General features: G+C 46.9%; 7 protein-coding genes across 7 annotated transcripts; 6 read left to right on the top strand and 1 right to left on the bottom strand.

The window, feature by feature from the left end:
* The first annotated feature begins 255 nt into the window (after positions 1 to 255).
* Positions 256 to 2,030, top strand: LOC9653334 (very-long-chain (3R)-3-hydroxyacyl-CoA dehydratase PASTICCINO 2). The gene is made up of 8 exons (XM_024659428.1): positions 256 to 909; positions 956 to 1,067; positions 1,137 to 1,155; positions 1,207 to 1,295; positions 1,382 to 1,506; positions 1,579 to 1,660; positions 1,738 to 1,834; positions 1,893 to 2,030. The coding sequence occupies exons 1-8, from the start codon at positions 521 to 523 to the stop codon at positions 1,967 to 1,969; spliced, it is 990 nt and encodes a 329-aa protein (XP_024515196.1). The 5' UTR covers positions 256 to 520; the 3' UTR covers positions 1,970 to 2,030.
* Positions 2,031 to 2,040: 10 nt separating this feature from the next.
* Positions 2,041 to 3,309, top strand: LOC9653055 (DNA topoisomerase 6 subunit A). The gene has a single exon (XM_002985492.2). The coding sequence runs from the start codon at positions 2,060 to 2,062 to the stop codon at positions 3,305 to 3,307; it is 1,248 nt and encodes a 415-aa protein (XP_002985538.1). The 5' UTR covers positions 2,041 to 2,059; the 3' UTR covers positions 3,308 to 3,309.
* Positions 3,276 to 4,753, top strand: LOC112340624. The gene is made up of 5 exons (XM_024659429.1): positions 3,276 to 3,688; positions 3,804 to 3,962; positions 4,020 to 4,125; positions 4,180 to 4,282; positions 4,362 to 4,753. Exons 1-5 carry the CDS (start codon positions 3,376 to 3,378, stop codon positions 4,578 to 4,580), a joined length of 900 nt encoding a protein of 299 aa, XP_024515197.1. The 5' UTR covers positions 3,276 to 3,375; the 3' UTR covers positions 4,581 to 4,753.
* On the bottom strand, positions 4,740 to 5,785 carry LOC9653333 (peptidyl-prolyl cis-trans isomerase FKBP13, chloroplastic). Its single transcript, XM_002985438.2, has 5 exons — positions 5,446 to 5,785; positions 5,297 to 5,389; positions 5,176 to 5,236; positions 5,043 to 5,108; positions 4,740 to 4,984 (listed from the first exon to the last, which is right to left on the bottom strand). Exons 1-5 carry the CDS (start codon positions 5,767 to 5,769, stop codon positions 4,911 to 4,913), a joined length of 618 nt encoding a protein of 205 aa, XP_002985484.2. The 5' UTR covers positions 5,770 to 5,785; the 3' UTR covers positions 4,740 to 4,910.
* On the top strand, positions 5,783 to 6,841 carry LOC9653182 (peptidyl-prolyl cis-trans isomerase FKBP13, chloroplastic). The gene is made up of 5 exons (XM_024659430.1): positions 5,783 to 6,237; positions 6,303 to 6,395; positions 6,454 to 6,517; positions 6,564 to 6,641; positions 6,695 to 6,841. The coding sequence occupies exons 1-5, from the start codon at positions 5,842 to 5,844 to the stop codon at positions 6,796 to 6,798; spliced, it is 735 nt and encodes a 244-aa protein (XP_024515198.1). The 5' UTR covers positions 5,783 to 5,841; the 3' UTR covers positions 6,799 to 6,841.
* Positions 6,842 to 17,576: 10,735 nt separating this feature from the next.
* On the top strand, positions 17,577 to 18,853 carry LOC9653180 (beta-carotene hydroxylase 2, chloroplastic). Its single transcript, XM_002985489.2, has 7 exons — positions 17,577 to 17,954; positions 18,015 to 18,080; positions 18,132 to 18,203; positions 18,260 to 18,394; positions 18,448 to 18,573; positions 18,626 to 18,682; positions 18,734 to 18,853. Exons 1-7 carry the CDS (start codon positions 17,679 to 17,681, stop codon positions 18,800 to 18,802), a joined length of 801 nt encoding a protein of 266 aa, XP_002985535.2. The 5' UTR covers positions 17,577 to 17,678; the 3' UTR covers positions 18,803 to 18,853.
* A 226-nt stretch (positions 18,854 to 19,079) lies between these two features.
* On the top strand, positions 19,080 to 20,640 carry LOC9653054 (violaxanthin de-epoxidase, chloroplastic). Its single transcript, XM_002985488.2, has 4 exons — positions 19,080 to 19,535; positions 19,621 to 19,711; positions 19,774 to 20,168; positions 20,276 to 20,640. The coding sequence occupies exons 1-4, from the start codon at positions 19,225 to 19,227 to the stop codon at positions 20,574 to 20,576; spliced, it is 1,098 nt and encodes a 365-aa protein (XP_002985534.2). The 5' UTR covers positions 19,080 to 19,224; the 3' UTR covers positions 20,577 to 20,640.
* Positions 20,641 to 22,068: the final 1,428 nt, after the last annotated feature.

Genomic DNA, 22,068 nt, shown 5'->3' with positions numbered 1-22,068 from the left:
AGATCGTCATTCTCCAGCCGATCATCTCTCTTTTCCCCGAAAATATCAGAAGCGCTCGCAAATATCACAGATCCCGGGCTCGCCAGTTGCCCAGCCAGATATTTTAAAGATCGAGCTAGAGCTCTCTAGATCGATCAATCGCGCGCGATGAAATCGCGGAGGGACAAGGACGAGGCCGCGAGCCTGTGCAAAGCAGCAGCTTGGGCGTGGCATTTGCACGGTGGAGGAGCAGCAGCGAGGGTCCTCTCCGCCAAAACGATCGAGGAGCGGAGGACTTGGCACACCAAGCCGTCTCGCTTCCTCGCGGAATCCCGGCGGCGCCAGCAAGCTCCGGTCATCGATGATCATCCCATGATCATACCCAAGCAGAGCTTCACTCCGCGAGCACCTTATCTCCTCAAGTGGGATTGCGGCAGCTTGCTCTTCGATTCGTACGAGCTGGTCGCGCTCTCCACGCAGCTGGACCGGGATCTCACCGGAGTCTCGCCCACAGCTTGCTCGCTCAAGGCCCGGGAAACTCATGCTATCCAGGAAGTTCAGGGAGAAATCGATTGCGATTGCCAGCACGAGGAGATTGGTTTTCAAGATGCCCAAGACGAAGGGGAAGACAACGATGGCGATGAGGAAATCGCGAGCTGCGGCAAAGCCATGGGCTGTTTGCCCCTGTTCGTGCAGGGGAGAAGGAGAGGTAGCCTCCTGTCGAGAGCTACGCATCAATCGCTACGGTTGGTGTCGTGTGTGTCCAGCTAGAAAACTTATAAGAAAACGTGAAGCTCCAGATTTAGGGTTCTTGAGTGAAAACGGTCATTTAAGAGAGGCAAGCCGAGCAAAAGCTCTGGCTATGGCGGACGCTTGGAGCATCCGGAGAGTCTACTTGGCGCTCTACAACTGCATTCTTTGTGCTGGGTGGTAAGATATATGCCTTTGCGCTTCCTTCGTGCGATCGCTCTTGCAGGGCTTCCGTGCTTGTTCGGGCTCTCGCGGCCTTGAACGGAGCCGGCTACTCTGCTGTCTATGACTCCATTGAATTGCCCCTCCAGCTCTCGCAAACCGCAGCGATCCTCGAGGTGAGATCCAAGCCTACGTTTCTTCGTTTCTTCGTTTTCCTGACGTCCAGATTCTTGTGAGCCGTGTAGATAATCAACAGCCTCGCTGGTAAGATTTTGTGTCCTTGTTTCGTGACTTGTGAGACGATGATGAATGCAGGGATTGTGCGCTCGCCCGTCAGTGCAACTCTGCCTCAGATCTCTTCACGCCTCTTCGTTACGTGGGGTGTTCTCTGGAGTTTCCCAGAGGTAGTAAGATCTTACAAGCTCCCGTGAGTTGGGGAGAAATAAAAAGGAACTTTTTTTTGGTGTTCTTACTTTTCCTTGTTGCACAGACGAGGTCGCATTGGCTTGTGACGCTTCTCGTTCTCAGCTGGTCAGTAACAGAGGTAATTCGCTACTCGTTTTTCGCTGCAAAGGAGGCTTTTGGCTTGACACCCGGTTTTCTGCATTGGCTACGGTGAGTGAGATCTCAGATCTTTGACAAACTGGCTGGTTTTTCTAACATTTTGTTTTGGATCGATGTCTCCAGGTACAGCACTTTCTTCGTCTTGTATCCAACCGGAATCTCTGGCGAAGTTGGTCTCACCATGCTTGCTCTGTCTCACATGAAGGTTAGTCAGTAAAAAATCCAGTTTTGGAAGAAGCAAAATCTGGATTTGATCTCATCGATGACCTTTGGTTGTCGCAGTCCTCGAAGAAGTACTCGATCGAGATGCCCAACGCCTTCAACTTCGCGTTTTCATACTACTACACGTCCCTGCTCGTGCTTTTGCTCTACGTTCCAGGTATTTTACGATGAAAAAGAGCGCACTCTCATTCTTTGTGGCCTCTCTGTGTGGGTAGGTGTCCCTTTTCTCTACACGTACATGATCGGCCAGCGCAAGAAGAGCTTGGCCAGGACAAGCAAGAAAGTTGCCTAGAGCGCTCAAGCTTTTTGTCTGTGGTGTTCTAACTTCCATTTGTTTGAAAGCTCTATACCCACATTCTCACTTCCAAGGTAGGGTTTTTCCATGGCGCCGAGACGCGGCGGCGATGGCGGCAATGCTGGTGGCGAGCTGCCCAAGCGCCTCAAGACAGACGGCGCGATCCTGCAGACCATCAAGGACTTCGCCGAGGCAACGGCAAGAGCCGGCATCCGAGGTGAGAAGCGGAGCTTGAGCGATCTAGCCCTGGAGGAATCGTGTAGGGAGGTGGCGGAGCTGGGCAGCGGCGAGGTGAAGGAGGAGATCGAGAAGCTCGTTCTGTCCGTGACCAAGTCGATCCTCCAGGGCCAGGGCCTGGCTTACACGGTCCCGTCGCGGACGAGCGCCAACCAGCTCTACGTCGAGGAGCTTGACAGGATCGTCCTCAAGGACAAGACCTCCATTCGCCCCTTCGCGAGCAGCTCCACCGTGAAGAAGACCGCCATCACCACCCGGATCCTGGAGCTCGTCCACCAGCTTTGCTCCAAGCAGATCCACGTTACCAAGCGCGATCTCTTCTACACGGACGTGAAGCTCTTCACCGAGCAGGCCCAGTCGGACACCGTCCTGGACGACGTCTCGTGCATGCTGGGCTGCACGAGAACCAGCCTCAACGTGGTAGCGTCGGAGAAAGGCGTGGTGGTGGGACGCCTGGTGTTCGTCGAGGACGGCGACCGGATCGACTGCACCAAGATGGGCGTCGGCGGCAAGGCCATCCCGCCCAACATCGACAAGATCCAGGACATGGAGAGCGACGCCCTCTTCATCCTCCTGGTGGAGAAGGACGCGGCCTTCATGCGCCTGGCGGAGGACCGCTTCTACAACCGGTTCCCGTGCGTGATCGTCACCGCGAAAGGCCAGCCGGACGTAGCGACTCGACTCTTTCTCCGCAAGATGAAGATGGAGCTGAGGCTTCCGGTGCTGGGCTTGGTGGACAGCGATCCTTACGGCCTCAAGATCTTGTCGGTCTACATGAGCGGCTCCAAGAACATGTCCTACGATAGCGCGAGCCTCACCACCCCGGATATCAAGTGGCTGGGAGTCCGGCCCTCGGACTTGGACAAGTACCGGATCCCGCAGCAGTGCCGGCTGCCCATGTCGGAGCTGGATGTCAAGACTGGACGGGATTTGCTGGAGGAAGATTTCATCAAGAAGGATCCTCGGTGGTACCAGGAGCTGGAACTCATGGTGAAGAACAAGGAGAAGGCCGAGATCCAGGCGCTGAGTAGCTTTGGCTTCCAGTATCTCTCGGAGGTTTATCTCCCCATGAAGCTCCAAGAGAGGGATTGGATTTGACACTCCTAGAAAGCGCTAGCTAGCTAAGTTGTGAGTTTTCCGCGAAGAGCCCTAGGAGGGAAAGAATCATGGCGCGAGGGGATCGAGACGAGGAGGCGCAGGCGCAGGCGCAAATGAGCCCCGACGAGGTGAATGCTCTCGTGGCGGAGGTTGTACGGCATATGTTGTTTAGGAACTTCCAGCAGCCGGGAGTTCCTGTGAGGCGGGAGGAGCTCAACCAGATCGTCACCCGGAGCTACAAGCAGCAAAGGGGGCTTTCGGGTGTGGTGATCGACAGGGTGCGCAAGAAGATCGCGAGCGTGTTTGGGATGGAGATGCACGAGCTCCACAAGTTACCGCGGCAACACAGTGCCCGAGGTGGTGGCGCTGGTTCCCAAGGAGGTAATGCCGTGTGTAGTGTACCACTCGCGCACAACTTGGAGTGCCCTCTCTCTCTCTCTCTCTCCTTTTCCTCTTCCTCGATCATTCACTCTCACTCACACTATGGCACTTGCAGTGAGTAGTGAGCCGGCACGGGAGTATTTCCTCAAGAGCACCGTCCCCCTGGAGGCTCGGCGGGAGTTTGTGGACGCTCCAAGTGCGGTGGCGCTGCGGGGCCTGGCGCTGGCCATCGTCTCGATAATTCATCTCTCCCCCGGGAGGAGTTGCAAGCAAGGTGGGTTCTCTCCATTTCGCTTGCTACTCGAAAGAATCATGTTCTTTCTCTCGGCAGAGGACTTGTGGCTTCACCTGGGGAAGCTGGGAATCGAGGAGGACGACGAGAAGCACCCGGTGTTTGGGAGCATCAAGCAGACCATGGAACTCCTCCAACGGCAGAGGTAAAGTGTGAGAGAGATTTCTCAGACTAGTGTGTGATTCTTTCTCGGCTCCAGACACTTCCACAAGGAGCGGAGCGAAGATGGTTTCGTCTACACGCTGGCCGAAAGGTCCCTGGAAGCAAATGTTGCGAAGAAGATCAGCACCTGGATACCCAAGGTATGTTTTGTGCTCTGCTCATTCATACACACGACAGGCTTTGGCGAGCAGAATCTAACGAGCGCTGCTGGTCTTGCAGTTTATGGAATGGGACATGTTCGCCCACGATAGTGACAGTGACGATAGCGATGACACTGCTGCTGCTCCCGCTGATACTGCTGCTGCTGCTACTGCTACTGCTGCCGCTTCGCAAGGTGCTGCTGCTAATGGCGATGGCGATGGCGATGAGGGCGACGAGGAGGAGGAGGAGGAGCACGGCCATGGCGACGAGGAAAGGGAGAGCTTAGAGTCAGAGTAGTGGCAACGTAACCACGACTAACGCGAACGCAGCCAGATTCTATACTGCTGTCTGTCTGGCCAGCTAAACAGGAGAGCTCCGTCCGCATCATCCAAAAGTTTGAAGCAAGCATTTTGTTCTAGGCCTAGACACGCACAGAAACATGAATGATCAACTTGGTTACATTCTAACAAGCTTTGCTTTGCTTCGAGCTCTTCAAAGAGAGAATATATGTACGCCTAGACAAGACAAGAGGAAGAACGAAGAGCTTATTTTATCACGCACTTCGTACTACTTAGAAGGAGAAAAACTGTGATCTCAACGTTTCCAAGCACAAAATCCTTGAAAGATTTACTTGTATCCCTTGCCAACCAGCTCAACGTCAAACAAGAGCACCGAGTTTGGAGGAATGACGCACGATTTACCTGCAACACCTTGTAACTTAAGTCGCTATTCAACCTCATTGAGTTTGGAGAGCTTCACCTCTACACCCAGCTCCTCTCTCGCCATAGCCAAGCTTGGGAGGAATTCTAAGCTTGCGCTTCCCTCCTGGGCTCACATAGACAAAGAGTTACTTATCAAACTGGTCGATCCATCCCGGGGACAAGATAAACACCTGTTAGCATCGGTGGCACATCACTTCCTCCCAAGATTCCCTCGTCCCATCCTCTGATCACCTACATGTCATGGCAAAACCCGTGAAGAAAAGACCAACCTCCGAGCGTATACGTACGTACCTGTCCTACACCCACGTTGAAGCTCAGTGGCTTTCCCCGCTTGTAGCTACTGTCAAATACGGTGCCATCTTCCAGCGTTCCAGTGTAGTGCACCTGTCTCAAGATAGATCTCTCAAGATTTCATACTAAAAGTTACTGGATGATCCCACCTTGATGAGAGCACCCTTGGCGATTGATTCGCCAGTCCCGACCATTGTGTCGCAGTACTCGAGCCCCGACGCGGATGTCGTGTACCCCTGTTGATCTTGAGCTGCAGCTGGTGTGGCGGCGGCGGTGGTAGCAGCCACCAGCGCCAGCAATGGTACCACCACTCCTCTCCTGCTCAACTTTGCTGTGATCGTCGTCTTGCTCATGGCTCTTGGATTGTTCCTTGAGCTGCTGCTAGCATACGCCCTGCTGCTGAGACGACGAGGCAACCCAATTCTGGTTGCCACGAAGCTACTCGCCAAATGCACGGTAGCAATGGTCGCCATTGCCTAGGGGGATTCAATCCCCTGTTTTTCTAGGTAAGGGCGCGCGAAGATTTTTCTTTCGCTTTTGTGGCTATGGCGATACTTCAACCCAATCCAAGTGCGCTGCTGCAAATGCTTCGTCCTGCGCGGAGCAGCAGCGTCGCGGTGGGAAATGCGAATGCAAATCCACCAATGCAGCAGCATCAGCAGCAGCAGCAGCAGTACGAGACCATGAGATTAGTGATGGGGCGACGGGAGGCATCGATGTTTGCATTGACGTCGTTGCTACTGAGCGGCGGAGTGAGATTGGCGGCAGCGGCGGAGGAAGAGGCGCCGCTGCAACAATTGCAAGAGACACAACAAGCAGAAGAGCTGCAACCGCAGCCGCAAGCGCAAGAATGCGAGTGGAAGGTGATGGAATCAGGGCTGAGTTTCTGCGACCTTGTCGTGGGCACAGGCACAGCACCAGTCAAAGGGAACGTAATTCGGGTGAGCGGAGCTTGCCTTCTAGCTTCGATTCAATCACAGCCATCGTGTTCTGTGCTCTTGTGCAGTTACACTACCAGGGGAGGAGAGAAGATGGGTTTGTTTTCGACAGCAGCTATGATCGGGGCGAGCCTTTCTCGTTTCAGCTCAACTCCGCGGGAGTGAGTTCTCGATTCAAATTCCTATGCTAGATCAAATAGGATACATGGTTCTATACAGGTGATGAAGGGGATCTATGAAGCAATCTTGGGCTCTGGCGATGAATTCCCACCAATGCGGCCAGGTATATATTAGGTTGTGTGATTGTGTGTTACACAGCATAAGCGCAGGAGGCAAGCGTAAAGTCCGTGTTCCACCGGAGCTTGGTTTTGGAAAGAACCCAGGAATGTGCCCCAGATTTTGGAGTGGTGAGTAACTATCAATAAACAATGGCTTTGCTTGATCAAAGTGGAATTTACAGGACCATGTACTGTACCAGCTAATTCTGTGCTCCTGTATGATTTAGAGTATTTGGGCTTGTGGAAATTTGAGGATGACACTCGCCCATTCCATTTGTTCACATAAAAATACACAAAATCCTAAATTCTACCTAGAATATTCTTATTAATTAGATGGTTTTCCCCTTAAATCATTTTATGTCATCTATCTTAAATGATTTTAAACAAGAATTTTATTTATTTATTTTTATATTTCAACACAACCATTGCTAATATTAGCCTTTTAGAATGTTTACCCATATTTTTTATAAAATAATATATTATGTATTTATGGTATAAATTTAATAATTTTATATATAAATTTATTCTAAGTTTAACTTTTCAAAAACTAATAGCTTAAATTAAATTTTTATCAATTATATATTTATGTCTATATTTAAAATTGAATATAGAACTTAAAGTTAAAAATACAGTAAAGTTCTTTTATCAGTTATCACTTTTACTCAAACTAAAATATTATTCTTTAGATCAATTTTATCAAATTTAACAAAGAAATTTTATTTTATAATTATTTTAATATTATATTTCATTAAATTTATTATATTTCATATTTTTATTGTAGTTTTACATTTCATTAAACACTTAAATTATAAAAAAATTATTTCTAATTGGCTTATCTAAATTTATCTTTAATTTTTAATATATAAAATACACTTTAAAATTACTATGTAGCCATAAAGATAACTTTAACTTTCTTTGCAAAATATAATTATAATATAAAAAAAGTTTTTGATAAAATTTATCAAATATTAAAGAAAAATCTTAATTTATAGTGTTGAAATAGAAAGCTTAAAAGTATGAACTTATGTTATAACTCTTAATAATGAAGCATATAGTTGGAGTTAGAGATTTATAATTTTTTAGTAGCCATATTGAAAAAATGTGATATATTACATACTACATATAATACATAGTTATTATATAAAGATGTGTGAGGGCCAAGTGTATGGCTACGATGCCGTATACTAATATTAGCGTAGTGGGATTTTGGTAGCCGTCGGATTGATTTCAATCCGGACCACTTGCTCCTATATATAAGTTTTTGGGCTAATTGATATGCACATTTCTGTATTCCCTTTTCATATTCCATGCACTCACATTGGTGGAGTGTAAGCAACCAAAGGGAACGACTTGAGAGACGATCTGTGGGGTTCAAATATAGAGGGAAAGGGCCCATGAACAAGAGTGCACCCCCTTAGAGGCGCGGGAAGCTCACCAGAGAGGTGAGCTGCCAACGGAAGAGAAAACGGGCTATGCGGAACGCAACGGACTCATTTATTACAAGCAAACGAGGGTGTATGTTCCAAAAGGGGAACTAAAGAAGGTGGCCTTAGAAGAGTGTCATGACGGACCTCTTGCGGGACACGGTGAAGTGCCCAAGACGATGGGCTTACTCAAAAGGAAGTACCATTGGCCAGATATGGCTAAGGACGTCCAAGACTATGTAAAGACATGTCCAACATGTCAGCAGGTAAAAGCCGTGACTAAGGCTAGTGGGGGCTTGTTGCAAAGCATCCCAATTCCAGATCGCCCGTAGAAATATCTTACTATGGACTTCATCACGGGACTCCCCCCAAGTGAGGGGTTTGATGCGATATTTGTGGTGGTGGACCGATTTTCGAAAATGGCACACTTCATACCCACCACAACGGAGGTGGATGCGGAAGGTGTGGCAAAGCTGTTCTTCGAACAAGTGGTTCGGGTGCGGGGAAGACTAGAAGAGATCATCTCAGATCGAGATAAGATCTTCACCAGTAGGTTCTGGAGGACTCTCCTGGAACAGTATCGCACCAAGTTGAAATTCAGCACAGCCTATCACCCACAGACAGGTATGGGGTATTGAGTCAAGTTGTTGGCACTAACACTTCTTGACAGACGGACAAACGGAAAGGGTGAATAGGCAGCTGGAGGATTATTTGCGATGCTATGTCTCGGGAGACCAGACCGATTGGGTAAGTCATTTGGGACTTGCGGAGATGTGTTATAAATCCACCACGCTTCCCTGCAAGTTCACGCCCTCGTGAACGGAAGCTAAGAGCCGCAGCTCTCCTGAGAGCCCCGCTCTCTTGACACCCTACCCCTCGGGTCGAGCCCAACGGGAGCAAACTGGACCAGCCAGATGTCAATCAACATGTGGTGTGATTCCCTTAGCCAACCAACAGAGTCGGAGCCCAACGGGAGCAAACTGGACCAGCCAGATGTCAATCAACATGTGGTGTGATTCCCTTAGCCAACCAACAGAGTCGGACCTGAGACCGCTCCGATACCAAATGTAAGCTCCTGAGTTTGGACTTCCCGGGAGATCACCCAGCCCAGTACTATTCAAACCCAAGGACGCTTAACTCCAACTATCCCAAGACCCTTAACCGATTGGAAAAGGGGGTGCACTCTTGTTCATGGGCCCTTTCCCTCTATATTTGAACCCCATGGATCGTCTCTCAAGTCGTTCCCTTTGGTTGCTTACATGGAGGTGAGGGGCACCTTTGATTGTCCCTAGGGAGTGCTTGGATTTGGAATTTCGGTTTAGATCTAGCTTTTGCATCGTCTAGATCTAGCTTTTTCCATTTCCTTTCTTTTTGTTCTTTCCTTTCAGGATTTTGGTTTAGATTTAGCATTTTGCATTGTCTAGACCTACCATTCCTTCCAGCTTTTTATCATTTCTCTTCTTTTGCTCTTTCTTTTTCATTCATCTTCATGGCAAATCAACAATCTCCTCCTTTGACTTTAAAGTAGCAGTTGGTTCAATTGCGTGATGTTATGTGTTTGCAATTAAACAATCAAACTCAATTGATGGCGGCATTCATAGCCCGCGGTCTAACTCCTCCTACTCTTGGTGCCAATCCTCGCGTTCGGCCAGAGTTTTTTCGTGGGAATCCTGGGGATGATGTGTACCATTGGTTCGATTACTTCATGATGATTGCCATATATCATTCTTGGGATGATGCTCGACGTTTGCATGAGTTCCCCACGTGTCTCCAAGGGATGGCGTTGCAGTGGTACAATGGATTGAGCGCAGCCACTTGTGGGGATTAGAGTGTTCTTCCAGGAGCTAGGAATGTTGTGGCCAGCACTTCGTCAAGATCTTGTCAGACTTATGCATGCACTTGCTCTTGCCACCCTTGACAATACTCTTCGTTTGGCACAATGTTATGAGACGTTGCCTCTTCCACTTCTCGTTGCACGTCCTTCAGCTCCACTTCCTATGAGTGATGGTCCTGTTCCAATAGAGGTTGATGCTGCTACTACTCGAGTCCAAGGACAAGGGCAAGGACATGGTCATGGCCATGATGTTCGTTGCTGAGCGTGTGATGAAGTTGGTCATACTTATTGGCGTTGTCAGCGCTTTCCAAATTGGCGACCTCCACTTCCTAGGTGGAGACCTTGGCGTCAGCAACGTCCCATTAGTGTTGCTACGGTGGAAGGTTTGGACACCAAGGTGCATCCGGGAAACGAAGAGTCATGCAAGTAACAAAGGGACCTTGCACAAATAAGTTAGTGACCCCTCAATCTTTCTTTCGAGAGTATTATCAAGGGGTTCACTTGGCACCAATTTATCCAGTGTTTACTTTCCAAGCTCGTTTTTATAACAAGAGGTCTCTTATTATTCTCTCCATGTTGGTTGATATAGGTTCGAGTTTATCTTCTATTGCTCGACCTGTTACCACACATTGTCGTTTACACTTGCGTCGTGCAGCGGATCCAGTTTTCATTCTTTATGGCAACAGCTGTACACATGCATGTGCACGAGATGAGGTGGACCTGGTTGTGCGTATGAGCGATCTCGAGCTTGAGTTCCAGTCGTTGCAAGTGGTGCCGAGTCAAGCTTTTGACCTCATTTTTGGTATGCATTGGTTGCAATGCAATCATGCCAAGTTTGACTTTGAGGCTTCTCCCCCTTATCTCATACTTATGTTTCATCCATTCCTCTCACTTCCGTACCTCTTCGTCCTTCTACTTCTAATTTTTCTTCCATTACTTTTATTCCCCCACTATTTCCTCCTATGTTTCCATCTTGTTCTGCTCTTCCCTTTTCCAATCCCTCTGATGATCTTTGTGTTGCAGCTGTTGACCGGCTCATGAAGGAGTATTCTAATCTCTTTGAATTTGATTTATCGTTTAGGGCCAAGATTGCCACATGTCATCCGATTCTAACCGGGGATGCTCGTCCAATCAAGGTTCCTGTTCGTCATCGCTCACCCAAGGAGATCAAGATTTTACATGCAAACGTCAAGGAGATGTTGGAGAAGGGTGTTATTCGGAAGTCGCAGAGCCCTTGGGCATGTGAACCTCATCTTATGATGAAGCCTGATGGGAGTATTTGTTTTTGCATCGACTATCGTTCGTTAAATGAAGTGACGATCCCGGATGTGTACCCTCTTCCTCACACTACTGATCTTTTGGATCGTCTAGGGTGAAGTCGTTAATTCACCAAGCTCGATCTTGCTTCTGGGTACTGGCAAGTACCGATGGCCGACTGCTGACTTCATTGATGATGTCTTGATTCACTCGGAGGGGACGTGGGAGGAGCACATTCGTGATGTGTGTAAAGTGTTGGATCAGCTACGGGACGTTGGTTTAAAACTGAAGCGGTCGAAGTGCATATTTGGGTCCAAGAACACAACTTATCTTGGGTACCATATTTCTCGTAAAGGTTTGCAAGTTGATCTTCACAAACTTGTAGCCATTCTAAAGTTCCCTACTCTGAAGTGTGTGAATGATGTGCAGTGCTTTCTGGGCAAGGTGCAATATCTCAGTCATTATGTGGATCATCTTTCTGATCACACTTCACCGTTGCGAACGTTGCTGAAGTCATCAACGTCATCTTTCATCTGGTCTTCAGATTGTGAGTGGGCATTTGTGGATCTTAAAGAGCTCTTGACGACTCCTCTGGTTTTAGCATATCCTGACTACACTCAACCTTCTATTTTGCATGTAGATGCTTCTGATATTGGTCTTGGAGGTGTGCTAATGCAAGAAAGCCTGAGTGTGCCTGGTTAGCGTCATCCCATTACATATATAAGCCATATGTTACAACCAGCAGAGGTGAACTACTCCACGACAGAGAAGGAGTGTTTAGCGGCAATTTGGGGTTTTGAGAAACTTCATGCATATCTACATGGTTCTCGAACGTTACTTGAAGGTGACCATGCTGCCGTTACTTCATTATTGAAGTGGAAGAACTTGGTTGGTCGTACTACTCGGTGGGCTTTGAAGCTTCAAATATATAATTTTGATATTGTTCATCGCCTAGGGAGTTCTATGGCTGATGCTGATGCCCTTTCTTGAACTCCTCTTCCTTCTCCACTCTCTTCTCATGTTTCTAATGAGCCTATTGTTCCAGCATCTATGGATTTTCTAGACGAGGATTTTATGCCATCGACGGTTGCTATACTTGATGTTCAATGTCCACAAGGCACAGAGCAAGATCTACCTTCTCTTGATGAGGTTCGCAAGGCTCAAAAGATTGAGCCATGGATTCGAAAGCTTCGAGATGCATTTGAGAATTCTGCATCATTTGCTGATGACTTGCCTTTTCAGCATTTACATTCTCAATATCGTCTTGAAGACGGTCTTCTTTATTTTGTGGGAACGGATCCTGATGATTATTTACGGCTGGTGGTGCCTTCTATCTTTATTCCGTGGTTTCTCCATGCCTACCATGATTCTCCTGTTTTAGGTGGGCATATGGGACATCGTCATGTGACCGAGAAGCTGCGCAGGTCTTTCTATTAGCCAGAGATGCGACGTGATATTATCCAGTATGTGCGTAGCTGCGTTTGATGCCAAGCTCGTAATACTCCCCCTTGTGCTGCGGAAGGACGGTTGGAGTCAATTGCAGTTTCCTGTTCGTTTGAGTTGGTGGCATTTGATCTTATAGGACCTTTTCCATGGTCGACTGTTAGTAATGAGTATGTTATTATTGCTTCTGACTACTTGACTCATTGGGTGGAAGTTGGTGCTCTTACTAGTGCCTCGGCAACTGCTGTTGGATACTTCCTCCTCAATCGAGTGGTGTTCTAGCATTCTTGTCTAGAGCGGATTCTTTCGGATAATGGTCCTGCATTTATGGCTGAGGCATTTCATGTTTTGACATCTCGGTTGGGGATATGCCACACTTTCACGAGTGCTTATCATCCACAATCAAATGGTCTGGTGGAACGACTCGTTCGGACATTCAAAGGGATGATTGCAAAGTATGTGAACTTTCAACATTCAGATTGGGATGGTTATTTGCCATCTCTTTAGTATGCCTATGTCATAGAGGTGCAGAATTCTGTTGGTGCTTCACCATATAAACTCCTAAATGGTCATAATCCAATATTACTAACAGAGTTGGGTGATTGCCACGAGCTCTCGATGCTAAGTCATGGGATCAATATTTGACGAGCATTCTTCCACTTGTCCGAACAAAGTCTACCAAACACTTAGGCCGCGTACAAGTGGGACAATAATGGCACTACAACTCCCATCATCGTCCACCTACGAAGTACAAAGTGGATGATTTGGTGTTAGTCCATTTTCCCCATCTTATAGTACGTGGTTTATTTAAAGGGCTCCTTGCATAATGGAAAGGACCGTATCGGGTGTTGCGGCAAGTTGGACCACAAGTTTATGAGGTTTGGCATGACGTCCACCAGGCCAATCCTCCGGAGATTGTGCATGTGCAGCGGTTGAAACGCTTTATTCAAAGGGATCAAGAGCAATTAATGCCATCTACAGATCCACCGATGCCTCCTCCTGACGTTCCTCCAGATCTCAGCCTGTCTACAAGAGAACCCTAACAGCCTTCCATTATTCCGAGAGGAGGGGATGATGTGAGGGCCAAGTGTACGGCTACGATGCCATATACTAATATTAACGTAATGGGATTTTGGTAGCCATTGAATTTGTTTCAATCCGGACCACTTGCTCCTGTATATAAGCTAGGGTTTTTGGGCTAATTGATATGCACATTTCTGTATTCCCTTTCCATATTCTATGCACTCACAGATGGTGTTTATGTGTTTTTCATTTTAATAATAAATAATAAATAGTTTTTCATGTTTTTTTTTACATAGTTTATGTGTTTTGAAAAAACATAAAAGTACCATTAAAAATATCTTTTAATTCTCTAAATAAATATAGAGCTTGAGCTTGTTACAAATTGGCTTTGCATAGAAGTATGCTCTTTGTATAAAATCTAGTTGGTGAATTAAAGCAAGTGTTCTAACCTGTTACATCTTTTTCCAATTTATAACACCTGCACCAAAGTTGCCCAAGAGCTGATAGATTTCTTGAGAGTAATACAAATCATCAGAAGAGCAAAAGTGAGGAGGGGTCTCATACTTCTTGTTGGGCACTGCAAGACTACCAAAACAGAATATAAGTAGATAGATAGATAGATACTCCCTCTCCCAATTCCACTTCTTTTCTTTGAGCTTTCATAAAAAGCTCTACTGGTTATGAAGATGGTAGAGTCCAACTGAAGATTGCAGCAACATGAAGAAGAGTTCATTGAGATTCATCTATCTCCTACTAGGCAAAAGTATTTAGTATTTAGTTAAATTATGTGACAGGGCACTTGAAGTGGATCACTGAGCGTATTGATTTCTGAGGTTGTTTGGCGTAAGTTTGGTGATTTTCTACTGACCTGTATGCACAGGGCAACTCAGCTGTAGTTCATGTTTATGAAGGTACACCACATCACTTCTATGACTTCTACGTTCTTCCAGGGAGCACTCTACACAGACGAGAGGTTCAAGCGAAAGCCATCTCGCGGCGGTGATTCAACCCCGCACTGTGTTCTTCGTTGAATGGCGAGATGAGACAGCTCCAGAGCAGAGGAATAGCCCTCTTTATGCGGCGTGCGATCGTGAATCTCGCTTTCGAATTCCTGCTTGAGAACGCGAGGAGGACGGAGGATCCTGGAAATCACAGCCCCTACCCCGATCGAGGCATTGTTTAGCCAGATCGTGCTCGAATTAGAAAGAAATTCGAATATTCGCAACGCGCCATGGATGATCTTGGCCAGTCTCCACACCGGCGTCAGATGGGATCTCTCGTGAGCACGACGGGCGTCGTCCATTTTCACATCTCTCAGCCTCTTTAAGTAAGCCGCCAACCAGCATTCTCATCATCGATGTTTCAATTGATCTTGTCCAAGGTCTGGAACTACAAGACGAGAAGGTGCATGTTCATAGGAGTATCCCTGGATCGTAAGTGCTAGCGACGATCAAGCCATCAGGATTTGGAACTAGCAGTCCCGGACGTGCTGACGGGACACAATCACTACGGCTTCGTTTCACGTCAAGGACGATCTCATGGTGTTTGCGTCGCTGAGACGGTCTCTCCAGCCGAGGATCTTCACAGAATTCTGAGACTCACGCAGATGAACAGCTAACGTTTTGGTGGTGACGATGCGGTGGTCAAGTATGTTCTCGAGGGGCATGACAGGGCTGCTTTCCATCCAAGCTTGCCGCTAGTTGTCTCTGGTGCTGACGATCGACAAGTAAAGCTGTGGAGGATAAATGTTAATATGTGGACTTGTTCTTTTGTTCTAGTTTCTAAACGCTTGCATTGGTTCCAGAAACAGGCTTGGGAGGTTGGTCACACCAACAACGTTTCCTGTGTCATGTTCCACACTGCCGGGACATCAAACTCGAGTCTGGGACTTGTCCAAGCGTTCTGCCGTACAAACTTTCAGGAGGGACCCGAGATGAACTTTCTTGCGACAGGACAGGGCAGTGGAATTATCGTCTTCAAGCTCGAAAGAGAGAGGCCGGCTTATACAATCAGTGCGGGGGTGCTGTATTACGTCAAAGAAAAGGCTTTGAGGACTTACGACTTTGCCACTTCAGAGGACACATCACTGATAAACATTCGAAGAGCGGAGCTGAATCAGAGAAGATTGTCTTGCAATCCAGCGGAGAACGCCGTGCTTTTATGCTCGGCCCGTCACAACAGTACGTACAAATCCCGAGAAGTAATGACACTTCGGCCGAAGAAAGCCAGCGGGTCGTGGGGTGTTTCGTGCCCCGCAACCGCTTTGCCAAGGCGCACGGCTTGATTCTAGTCAAGAATCTGAGGAACGACGTCTCCAAGAGAGTCGAGGCTCCATCGGCGACAGTTGACGCCATCTTCTATGCGGGGACCGGATCTTAGAGCCTTCGACAGTGCAATGCGCCTTCTCACTCGGCAACTCGGGATCAAAAACTTCGCGCCGGTTTTTTGCGACCTCCAGAGCTCGCTCGAGGCCCTCAAGCAGATTGATCGGATGGTCTTTAGAATCGCCCTCGAGATCACGCGAGCATCTTGACGTATGCCCTCGAGAAAGGCTGGTCGGACTCGCCGCCTCCAAACGTCCGCAACGGTCCAGCGCTCATCTACAAGCTCACCACCGAAGGTACCGCTCCACACCGTCCCGGTGGACAGCCGCACAGAGGTGATCGGCAAGAGCAAGACCTGGCATCCCAAAACAGAAAGATGCAATCTAAAACATTATATGAAAGCGTAGCTGCTCGTGCCAGATGTGCCGCGAGAAGTCATGATCGAGGTCTTCACCCGCCAAACAAATATCACAAATATCCTCGAGACACTGTGAATAATCACCAAAATCTTCGCAGATCGAAGCGCCGTGATCGGGAAATTTTTATTCTTTCTTTGTGCTTTCACTGTTATTTAATTTTAGCTATGGAATGAATATTGTTTCAAGAGAATCATGAGAGAAATGGGCTTCTAACGCCCAGAATCTGAAATGAAAAGCGATTCTTGAAACTCTGGTGCGCGAGTTGCTCCAATGCGCATTTCTTCGAAGTTTTCAAGGGGAAAATAGCGATTCCATTCCTGCGATTATCAGGTACAGACGAGGAAGCTAGGAAGCTAAGAATTTACAAGCGAGAGTGATTATCAGTAGCCTAGAAAAGAAGAGGAATCTCAAGTTCTATTCCAACATGAGGAAAGAATTCACAGGTAGAAGCGGTAGCGAAACCTCACATCACGCTGCCTTGGCCGTTTTGGTTGGCTGCCTTGGCTCCTACTTCTGCTCGCCAACAGCAGCAGCCAGAAACAACGGTGGCAGATAATACATTTTTTTCATCATCAAACCTCTTGTGCTTGTGCTCCCAGCCAGAGCTGGTCCGCTGATTTTCTTTGAATGAGAGCTACAAAATCTCTACCTCCACGTACCAGGGAGAAAAGGAAACCAGCGACAGCACTGAGAAAGCAAAACCAGGGAGAAAAAGAAAGTAGCGAGAGCACTGAGAAAGCAAAACCAGGGAGAGAAGAGAGGGGCTGGGGCTGGGGCTTTTAGATGACGAGTATTGTATATTCGCTCCAGCGTGTGTCGTCTTGTGTGAGATGGGAGACAACGAGAATTGGCGTGTGCTGCGTCACAAGGGAGGAATTAATCCGGGGTATAATGCAACAAAAAAAGAAGATGTTTCTGGAAGGATTCCAAAGAATTCTGAAAGACACTCGCGGTGGCTTCTGCATATGCCCATTCGCGCTATCTTGTTTGAATCTTTGGTGATGGTAGAATCCACGAACTTTGGGAATGGCGCACAATCCTCCCCCGCTTAATGACCAGCACACAGCATCCACCACCGCCAAGTCACAAACGCTGCAAATCTGCCCGGCCACCTCCGGCACGAACCGCACAGCGCAGCAGGGGCACGACACCGCCCGCGTAGATGGGCGTAAACGTTGCTCCCCACACCACAAACGGGTTCCTCTCCGTCGTTCTCGCACGCCTGGAGGACCTGCTTCGAATTGGCGATCCCGGCCTGGTTTGGATTCATGTCTCGCAATCGCCTCACCAGGAGACAACGAGAATTGGAGTGTGCAGGGGGGATTAAAGCAAAATGAAGTTGTAAATATTCCAAGGGACCTTCAAACAGACGGAGATCCTATCTTTTAGAATTCTAAGTATCCGCTGGGTTTACCCATGCATCTGAATTGGCAGCAGCTTCGATGGCGCTAGTGCCTTGTTCGTCGTTCATTCCTCGCGGGCTCCTTTCTCTCCCGCCATTGCGCAAATCCCTGAGAAGGCCGAAGTCGAAAGCGATTGTATTGGGTGCGTCAATGTCGGAGGATGGGCAATCTCGTACTTGCAAGAAGCAAGATGCAACAAAGAAGAAGAAAGCAGAGCGCACAACATATTTGTTCGCTGCTGTTGCCTCAAGCACATTGATTGGTGGTCTCAGCATTGGAGCTGCGTGTTACAGATTCGTGTGGCAAATGCAGGAGGTATGTGAACTCTGACACACACAGGCTTGATCACAAAAGAGAATCTTTAACTATGTTCAGAAAGGCAGCAGTGAATTGCCTGCTCTGGAAATCCTTGGTACCGTGTCTTTGGCATTAGGTGCAGCTGTGAGTATGTTCAAAGCTGCTGTTCAAGATTGATTTTATTCTGTTTCTCAGGTGGGCATGGAGTTTTGGGCTAGATGGGCACACAAAGCGCTATGGCACTCTTGCTTGTGGAGCATGCACAAGGTAACGCACAAACAAATTTTCGGACAGTTAAATTGCCACGAGTCTCTCTACAACAGTCTCATCATCTCCCTCGCCAAGGTCCATTTGAGGTCAACGATGTTTTTGCCATTGTGAACGCAGTCCCCGCGATAGCTCTCATGTCTTACGGATTCTCCCACGAAGGACTCCTTCCTGGCCTGTGCTTTGGAGCAGTAAGTAATAGAAGCATTTCTTGTAACTTTGAAAATATTGCATATCACGTCAGGGCCTGGGCATCACCATCTTCGGGATGGCCTACATGTTTGTTCACGACGGCCTGGTGCACCAACGGTTTTCAGTTGGCCCACTGGCCGATGTGCCATATTTTCGGAAGGTAGCTGCTGCTCACCAGGTTTGTCCATAAATCATTCAGCTCTAGATTTACCATCAAACCTTCCACTCAGATTCACCATGCCAATCTGTTTGATGGCGTTCCGTACGGTTTGTTCCTGGGGCTAAAGGTGAGCGAGAGACTGGAAACCAAACTTTTGACGGATTCATGGCCCTGATAGGAGCTGGAAGCCGTTGGTGGAGAATTGGAGCTGGAGAAGCTGGTGTCAAGTCGTCACCATAAAAAATAATAGATTGTAGCAACGAAAAAGATTTTTTTATTATTACTTTATAGAAAAAGCGACTGCAAATCAACCCTATGTGTTAAAGCTGACACCGGGTCTTCAAACTATCGTACATGGAAAACGTGCGTTTTTCTAAGAACATCCTGGCGGGTGGGCCGCATTAATGAATGAAATGGCCCACAACCCAATGTCATATCGAGAAAAAGACTCTGTCCTAGCAAGATTTGTACGCAGCTCGGACCAAACCACGGACTTTGTAACCCTGTAGGAGGAGGAAGGAAGAGCAGTGTCCCACGCCCCGCGCACGTCCATCTCGGGTCGCTCCCTTGTTTGTGAGGAGGCTTTCTAAAACGTATCGCTGCAAGGCGGTCGCTTGCAACTTGAATGAAAAGAGTAGCTGCGGCTTGAAGAGGGAGAAGAAGGAGCAGATGTTTGCCAGTACCACGACCCCGCATGGGCTTGTTCGAAGAGTGGCAACAACCAGTACTGGGCCGAATGTGAAGAGCAGGAAGCTGCTATGCGGGAAGAAGAGCGAGAAGATGATTGTCAGTACCACGGCTCCGCCCCCGCTTGTACGAAGTGTGAAGAATGTAACAACGACAAGTACCGGACCGGGATTCAAAGTCAATGCATTGGGCTTGCTCCTGGGGACGTGTTTGCTCTTGCAAGCAAACCATGCTGGAGCTCTGGACATCGAGACTGCTCAAAAAACATGGAAATGTCTTCTGGGTGGATGCAGGTGCTGTTGTGCTCCCCTCCTCATTTGCTGGGTTCCACTGTTTATTTTGAATCCACCTGATCTCATAGTTGTGCATGTTCTTCAGATCCGAGCTGGTTCGATGCGTGGGAGATCCTTCATGCGCTGCCAATTTAGTTTGTCTGGAAACTTGCAGCCCAGGAGACTTGAATTGCCAGGTATTATTTGATTTAAAGTTGCTCACTCTGTTTCTGTTCTCTCATTTTGTATCGGAACATAGGTCAGATGCGGAGACATTTTCCAGAACAAGGCCGTAGAGGAATTCAACACATGCCTCCTGAGCAAAAAAAAGTGCATCCCTCAAAGTGCCAACGACGGCTCCTACCCGGTACCTCCAGACTGCGCTTTGGTGGAAAAGTTCAACACCCAAGACTTCACAGGCACATGGTATATCACCAGCGGTCTCAACCCCCTGTTCGATCTCTACGATTGCCAAGTCCATGAGTTCTCGGCCAGTCCCCACAAGCTCACCGGAAAACTGACGTGGAGGGTGACCACCCCCGACGGCGGTTTCATCACACGCAACGCGATGCAAAATTTCGTGCAGAAGAATCCCAAACGCCCGGGTGTGCTGTCCAATCATGACAACGAGTACCTCAATTACAAAGACGATTGGTGAGTGTTTCGCAAGCTTCCAAAGCTTCGGTGTGTGTAGGTCCGGTGTGCGATTGCCAACATAGCTGCGAATCCTATATGAAAAATTGACGGATTGATTGGTGCAGGTTCATCATCTCCGCCCGGCTCAACAACCAACCGGATGACTACGTGTTCGTGTACTACAATGGGTCCAACGATGCATGGGACGGCTATGGTGGGGCCGTCGTCTACACACGGAGTTCAAGCCTCCCCAAGTCCAATTTCCCAGAGCTGCGGCTTGCTGCTGCTAAAGTCGGCTTGGATTTTGACAACTTCAAGATGACTGACAACAGTTGCGGCCCGCAGCCATCTTTGTTTGCTAGAGTCCACAAGAGATTGTTTGAAGGAGAGAGAGCTCTTGCTACAAACCGTAATAGTTCTAGCTAGTCATTTATCCTCTGTGTTTTTATAAAGATATGAGAACAATCAATGTAGCATAACCTTACATCCCTATGTATGCACTTGCTACGCTAGATCAGACATAAGCTCCAGGGAGAATTTTCGTGGAACTGAAAAAAAGCAAGCAAATGTTGCGAACTAGATAATGACACCATCTTTCTACGTTTACTAAAGTATATTTTGCCACCATTGTCTACTATAGGAATCAAATCTCACATTTCTACTCATAATATTTGAACCCAATAGCCATATATATAAATGGGCATCCAGTAACTCATCCTAGATTAGTTTAAGGTTTGACTAAAGAAGTGTTCAATTATTTTCTATTGTCTTTATTAATAGTTTTTCATCATTTTCCCTTCTCTCTTAATATTATATAGAAAATAATTTTGGCATTGAATTGAATATCATGACCAAAATAGCATTATATAATGGATATTTTGAGAGGCTAACATTTAAATATTTGCAAAAAATTAATATTTGACATACATAAATATATATTTAATATGTATTAACTTCACCCTTTTAACTCCACTTTGGGGCTTAGGGATTTATGCCTCATAATTAGATGCAAAAGCTTAAATGAAGTGCTTCCTATGGCATAAGACATTGCAAAATGAAAGAACATGATACAAATATAATAATACTAATTGAAAAATATATATAAAACCTCTTATACTAAAACTATATCTATCCTCATTGTCATATTCTAAAACCACATATATTATGGTTTGTTTCTCCAAAACTAAACCATCTATCCAATAAGTGGTAATTTTATAACAACATTTTAGCATCTTTAGGATGCCTCAAAATATAAAGGAACACCATCCTTTAATATCCTTTTTTTAATTCCCATCAAATCCTTCCATACACATTAGTGCTCGCTAAAACTGCCACTAGGTTAGGGCCCAAAAACCTATCTATTAAGTTTCACTAACTTCTAAGATTTCCTTACCACGTAACCATGCTCTTGATTATTTAGCAAAAGGATTATTCCGGTATTATGAAAGGCAAGTTGAAGAGTGATTGTTGGTTGCTTTGCAACTAATGATTGCTTGTAGAATGATGCAACTCGAGGAGAACTTCAAGATCACTTTATAATAACATTTTGAAACACTATGGACCAATATGAACTTTATAGCTATTTTCCCCACCTTTTGCCACTAAGGTGGCTCAACCTTATGGCTAGAGTGAGATTTTATAAGTTATATAAGATATCCTTTGGATTGGGAGTATTAACCATTTGATGTCCTAGAAGAGCTAGAGTTTATTCTTAAACACTTCACTAAGTCACCTCATTTTTCCATCAATATATTTGGATTTCATAATGTTGGAATCACTATTTATGGAATTAGTGAGGAGGCTAGCCATCTAGCTTGTCGCCCTAGTTCATGTCTCCTATATCATTATCTAACATATGGGTATAACCTTCTTTGCTCACACTAACTTTTCTTAGCCACACTTGTTCCCCTAGAGTCTT

The sequence above is a fragment of the Selaginella moellendorffii genome, unplaced genomic scaffold, assembly GCF_000143415.4.
Source record: "Selaginella moellendorffii unplaced genomic scaffold, v1.0 SELMOscaffold_68, whole genome shotgun sequence".
Classification (NCBI taxonomy): domain Eukaryota; kingdom Viridiplantae; phylum Streptophyta; class Lycopodiopsida; order Selaginellales; family Selaginellaceae; genus Selaginella; species Selaginella moellendorffii.
This window is presented reverse-complemented; position numbering and strand designations above follow the sequence as displayed.

Excerpts from the sequence above, each read along its gene's own strand:
- LOC9653334 (XM_024659428.1), top strand. The coding sequence starts at position 521 with ATGCTATCCAGGAAGTTCAGGGAGAAATCGATTGCGATTGCCAGCACG. Across the intron at positions 1,507-1,578 it reads GGTTTTCTGCATTGGCTACG|GTACAGCACTTTCTTCGTCT; the intron begins GTGAGTGAGATC and ends CGATGTCTCCAG. Across the intron at positions 1,835-1,892 it reads GCTTTTGCTCTACGTTCCAG|GTGTCCCTTTTCTCTACACG; the intron begins GTATTTTACGAT and ends CTGTGTGGGTAG.
- LOC9653055 (XM_002985492.2), top strand. The coding sequence starts at position 2,060 with ATGGCGCCGAGACGCGGCGGCGATGGCGGCAATGCTGGTGGCGAGCTG.
- LOC112340624 (XM_024659429.1), top strand. The coding sequence starts at position 3,376 with ATGGCGCGAGGGGATCGAGACGAGGAGGCGCAGGCGCAGGCGCAAATG. Across the intron at positions 3,689-3,803 it reads TGGCGCTGGTTCCCAAGGAG|TGAGTAGTGAGCCGGCACGG; the intron begins GTAATGCCGTGT and ends TGGCACTTGCAG. Across the intron at positions 4,126-4,179 it reads GAACTCCTCCAACGGCAGAG|ACACTTCCACAAGGAGCGGA; the intron begins GTAAAGTGTGAG and ends TCTCGGCTCCAG.
- LOC9653333 (XM_002985438.2), bottom strand. The coding sequence starts at position 5,769 with ATGGCGACCATTGCTACCGTGCATTTGGCGAGTAGCTTCGTGGCAACC. Across the intron at positions 5,390-5,445 it reads CCAAGGGTGCTCTCATCAAG|GTGCACTACACTGGAACGCT; the intron begins GTGGGATCATCC and ends ATCTTGAGACAG. Across the intron at positions 5,109-5,175 it reads TGTGCCACCGATGCTAACAG|GAGGGAAGCGCAAGCTTAGA; the intron begins GTGTTTATCTTG and ends ATGTGAGCCCAG.
- LOC9653182 (XM_024659430.1), top strand. The coding sequence starts at position 5,842 with ATGGCGATACTTCAACCCAATCCAAGTGCGCTGCTGCAAATGCTTCGT. Across the intron at positions 6,518-6,563 it reads ATTCCCACCAATGCGGCCAG|GAGGCAAGCGTAAAGTCCGT; the intron begins GTATATATTAGG and ends GCATAAGCGCAG. Across the intron at positions 6,642-6,694 it reads GTGCCCCAGATTTTGGAGTG|GACCATGTACTGTACCAGCT; the intron begins GTGAGTAACTAT and ends TGGAATTTACAG.
- LOC9653180 (XM_002985489.2), top strand. The coding sequence starts at position 17,679 with ATGGCGCTAGTGCCTTGTTCGTCGTTCATTCCTCGCGGGCTCCTTTCT. Across the intron at positions 17,955-18,014 it reads TCGTGTGGCAAATGCAGGAG|AAAGGCAGCAGTGAATTGCC; the intron begins GTATGTGAACTC and ends AACTATGTTCAG. Across the intron at positions 18,081-18,131 it reads CTTTGGCATTAGGTGCAGCT|GTGGGCATGGAGTTTTGGGC; the intron begins GTGAGTATGTTC and ends TCTGTTTCTCAG.
- LOC9653054 (XM_002985488.2), top strand. The coding sequence starts at position 19,225 with ATGTTTGCCAGTACCACGACCCCGCATGGGCTTGTTCGAAGAGTGGCA. Across the intron at positions 19,536-19,620 it reads TGTCTTCTGGGTGGATGCAG|ATCCGAGCTGGTTCGATGCG; the intron begins GTGCTGTTGTGC and ends CATGTTCTTCAG. Across the intron at positions 20,169-20,275 it reads CTCAATTACAAAGACGATTG|GTTCATCATCTCCGCCCGGC; the intron begins GTGAGTGTTTCG and ends TGATTGGTGCAG.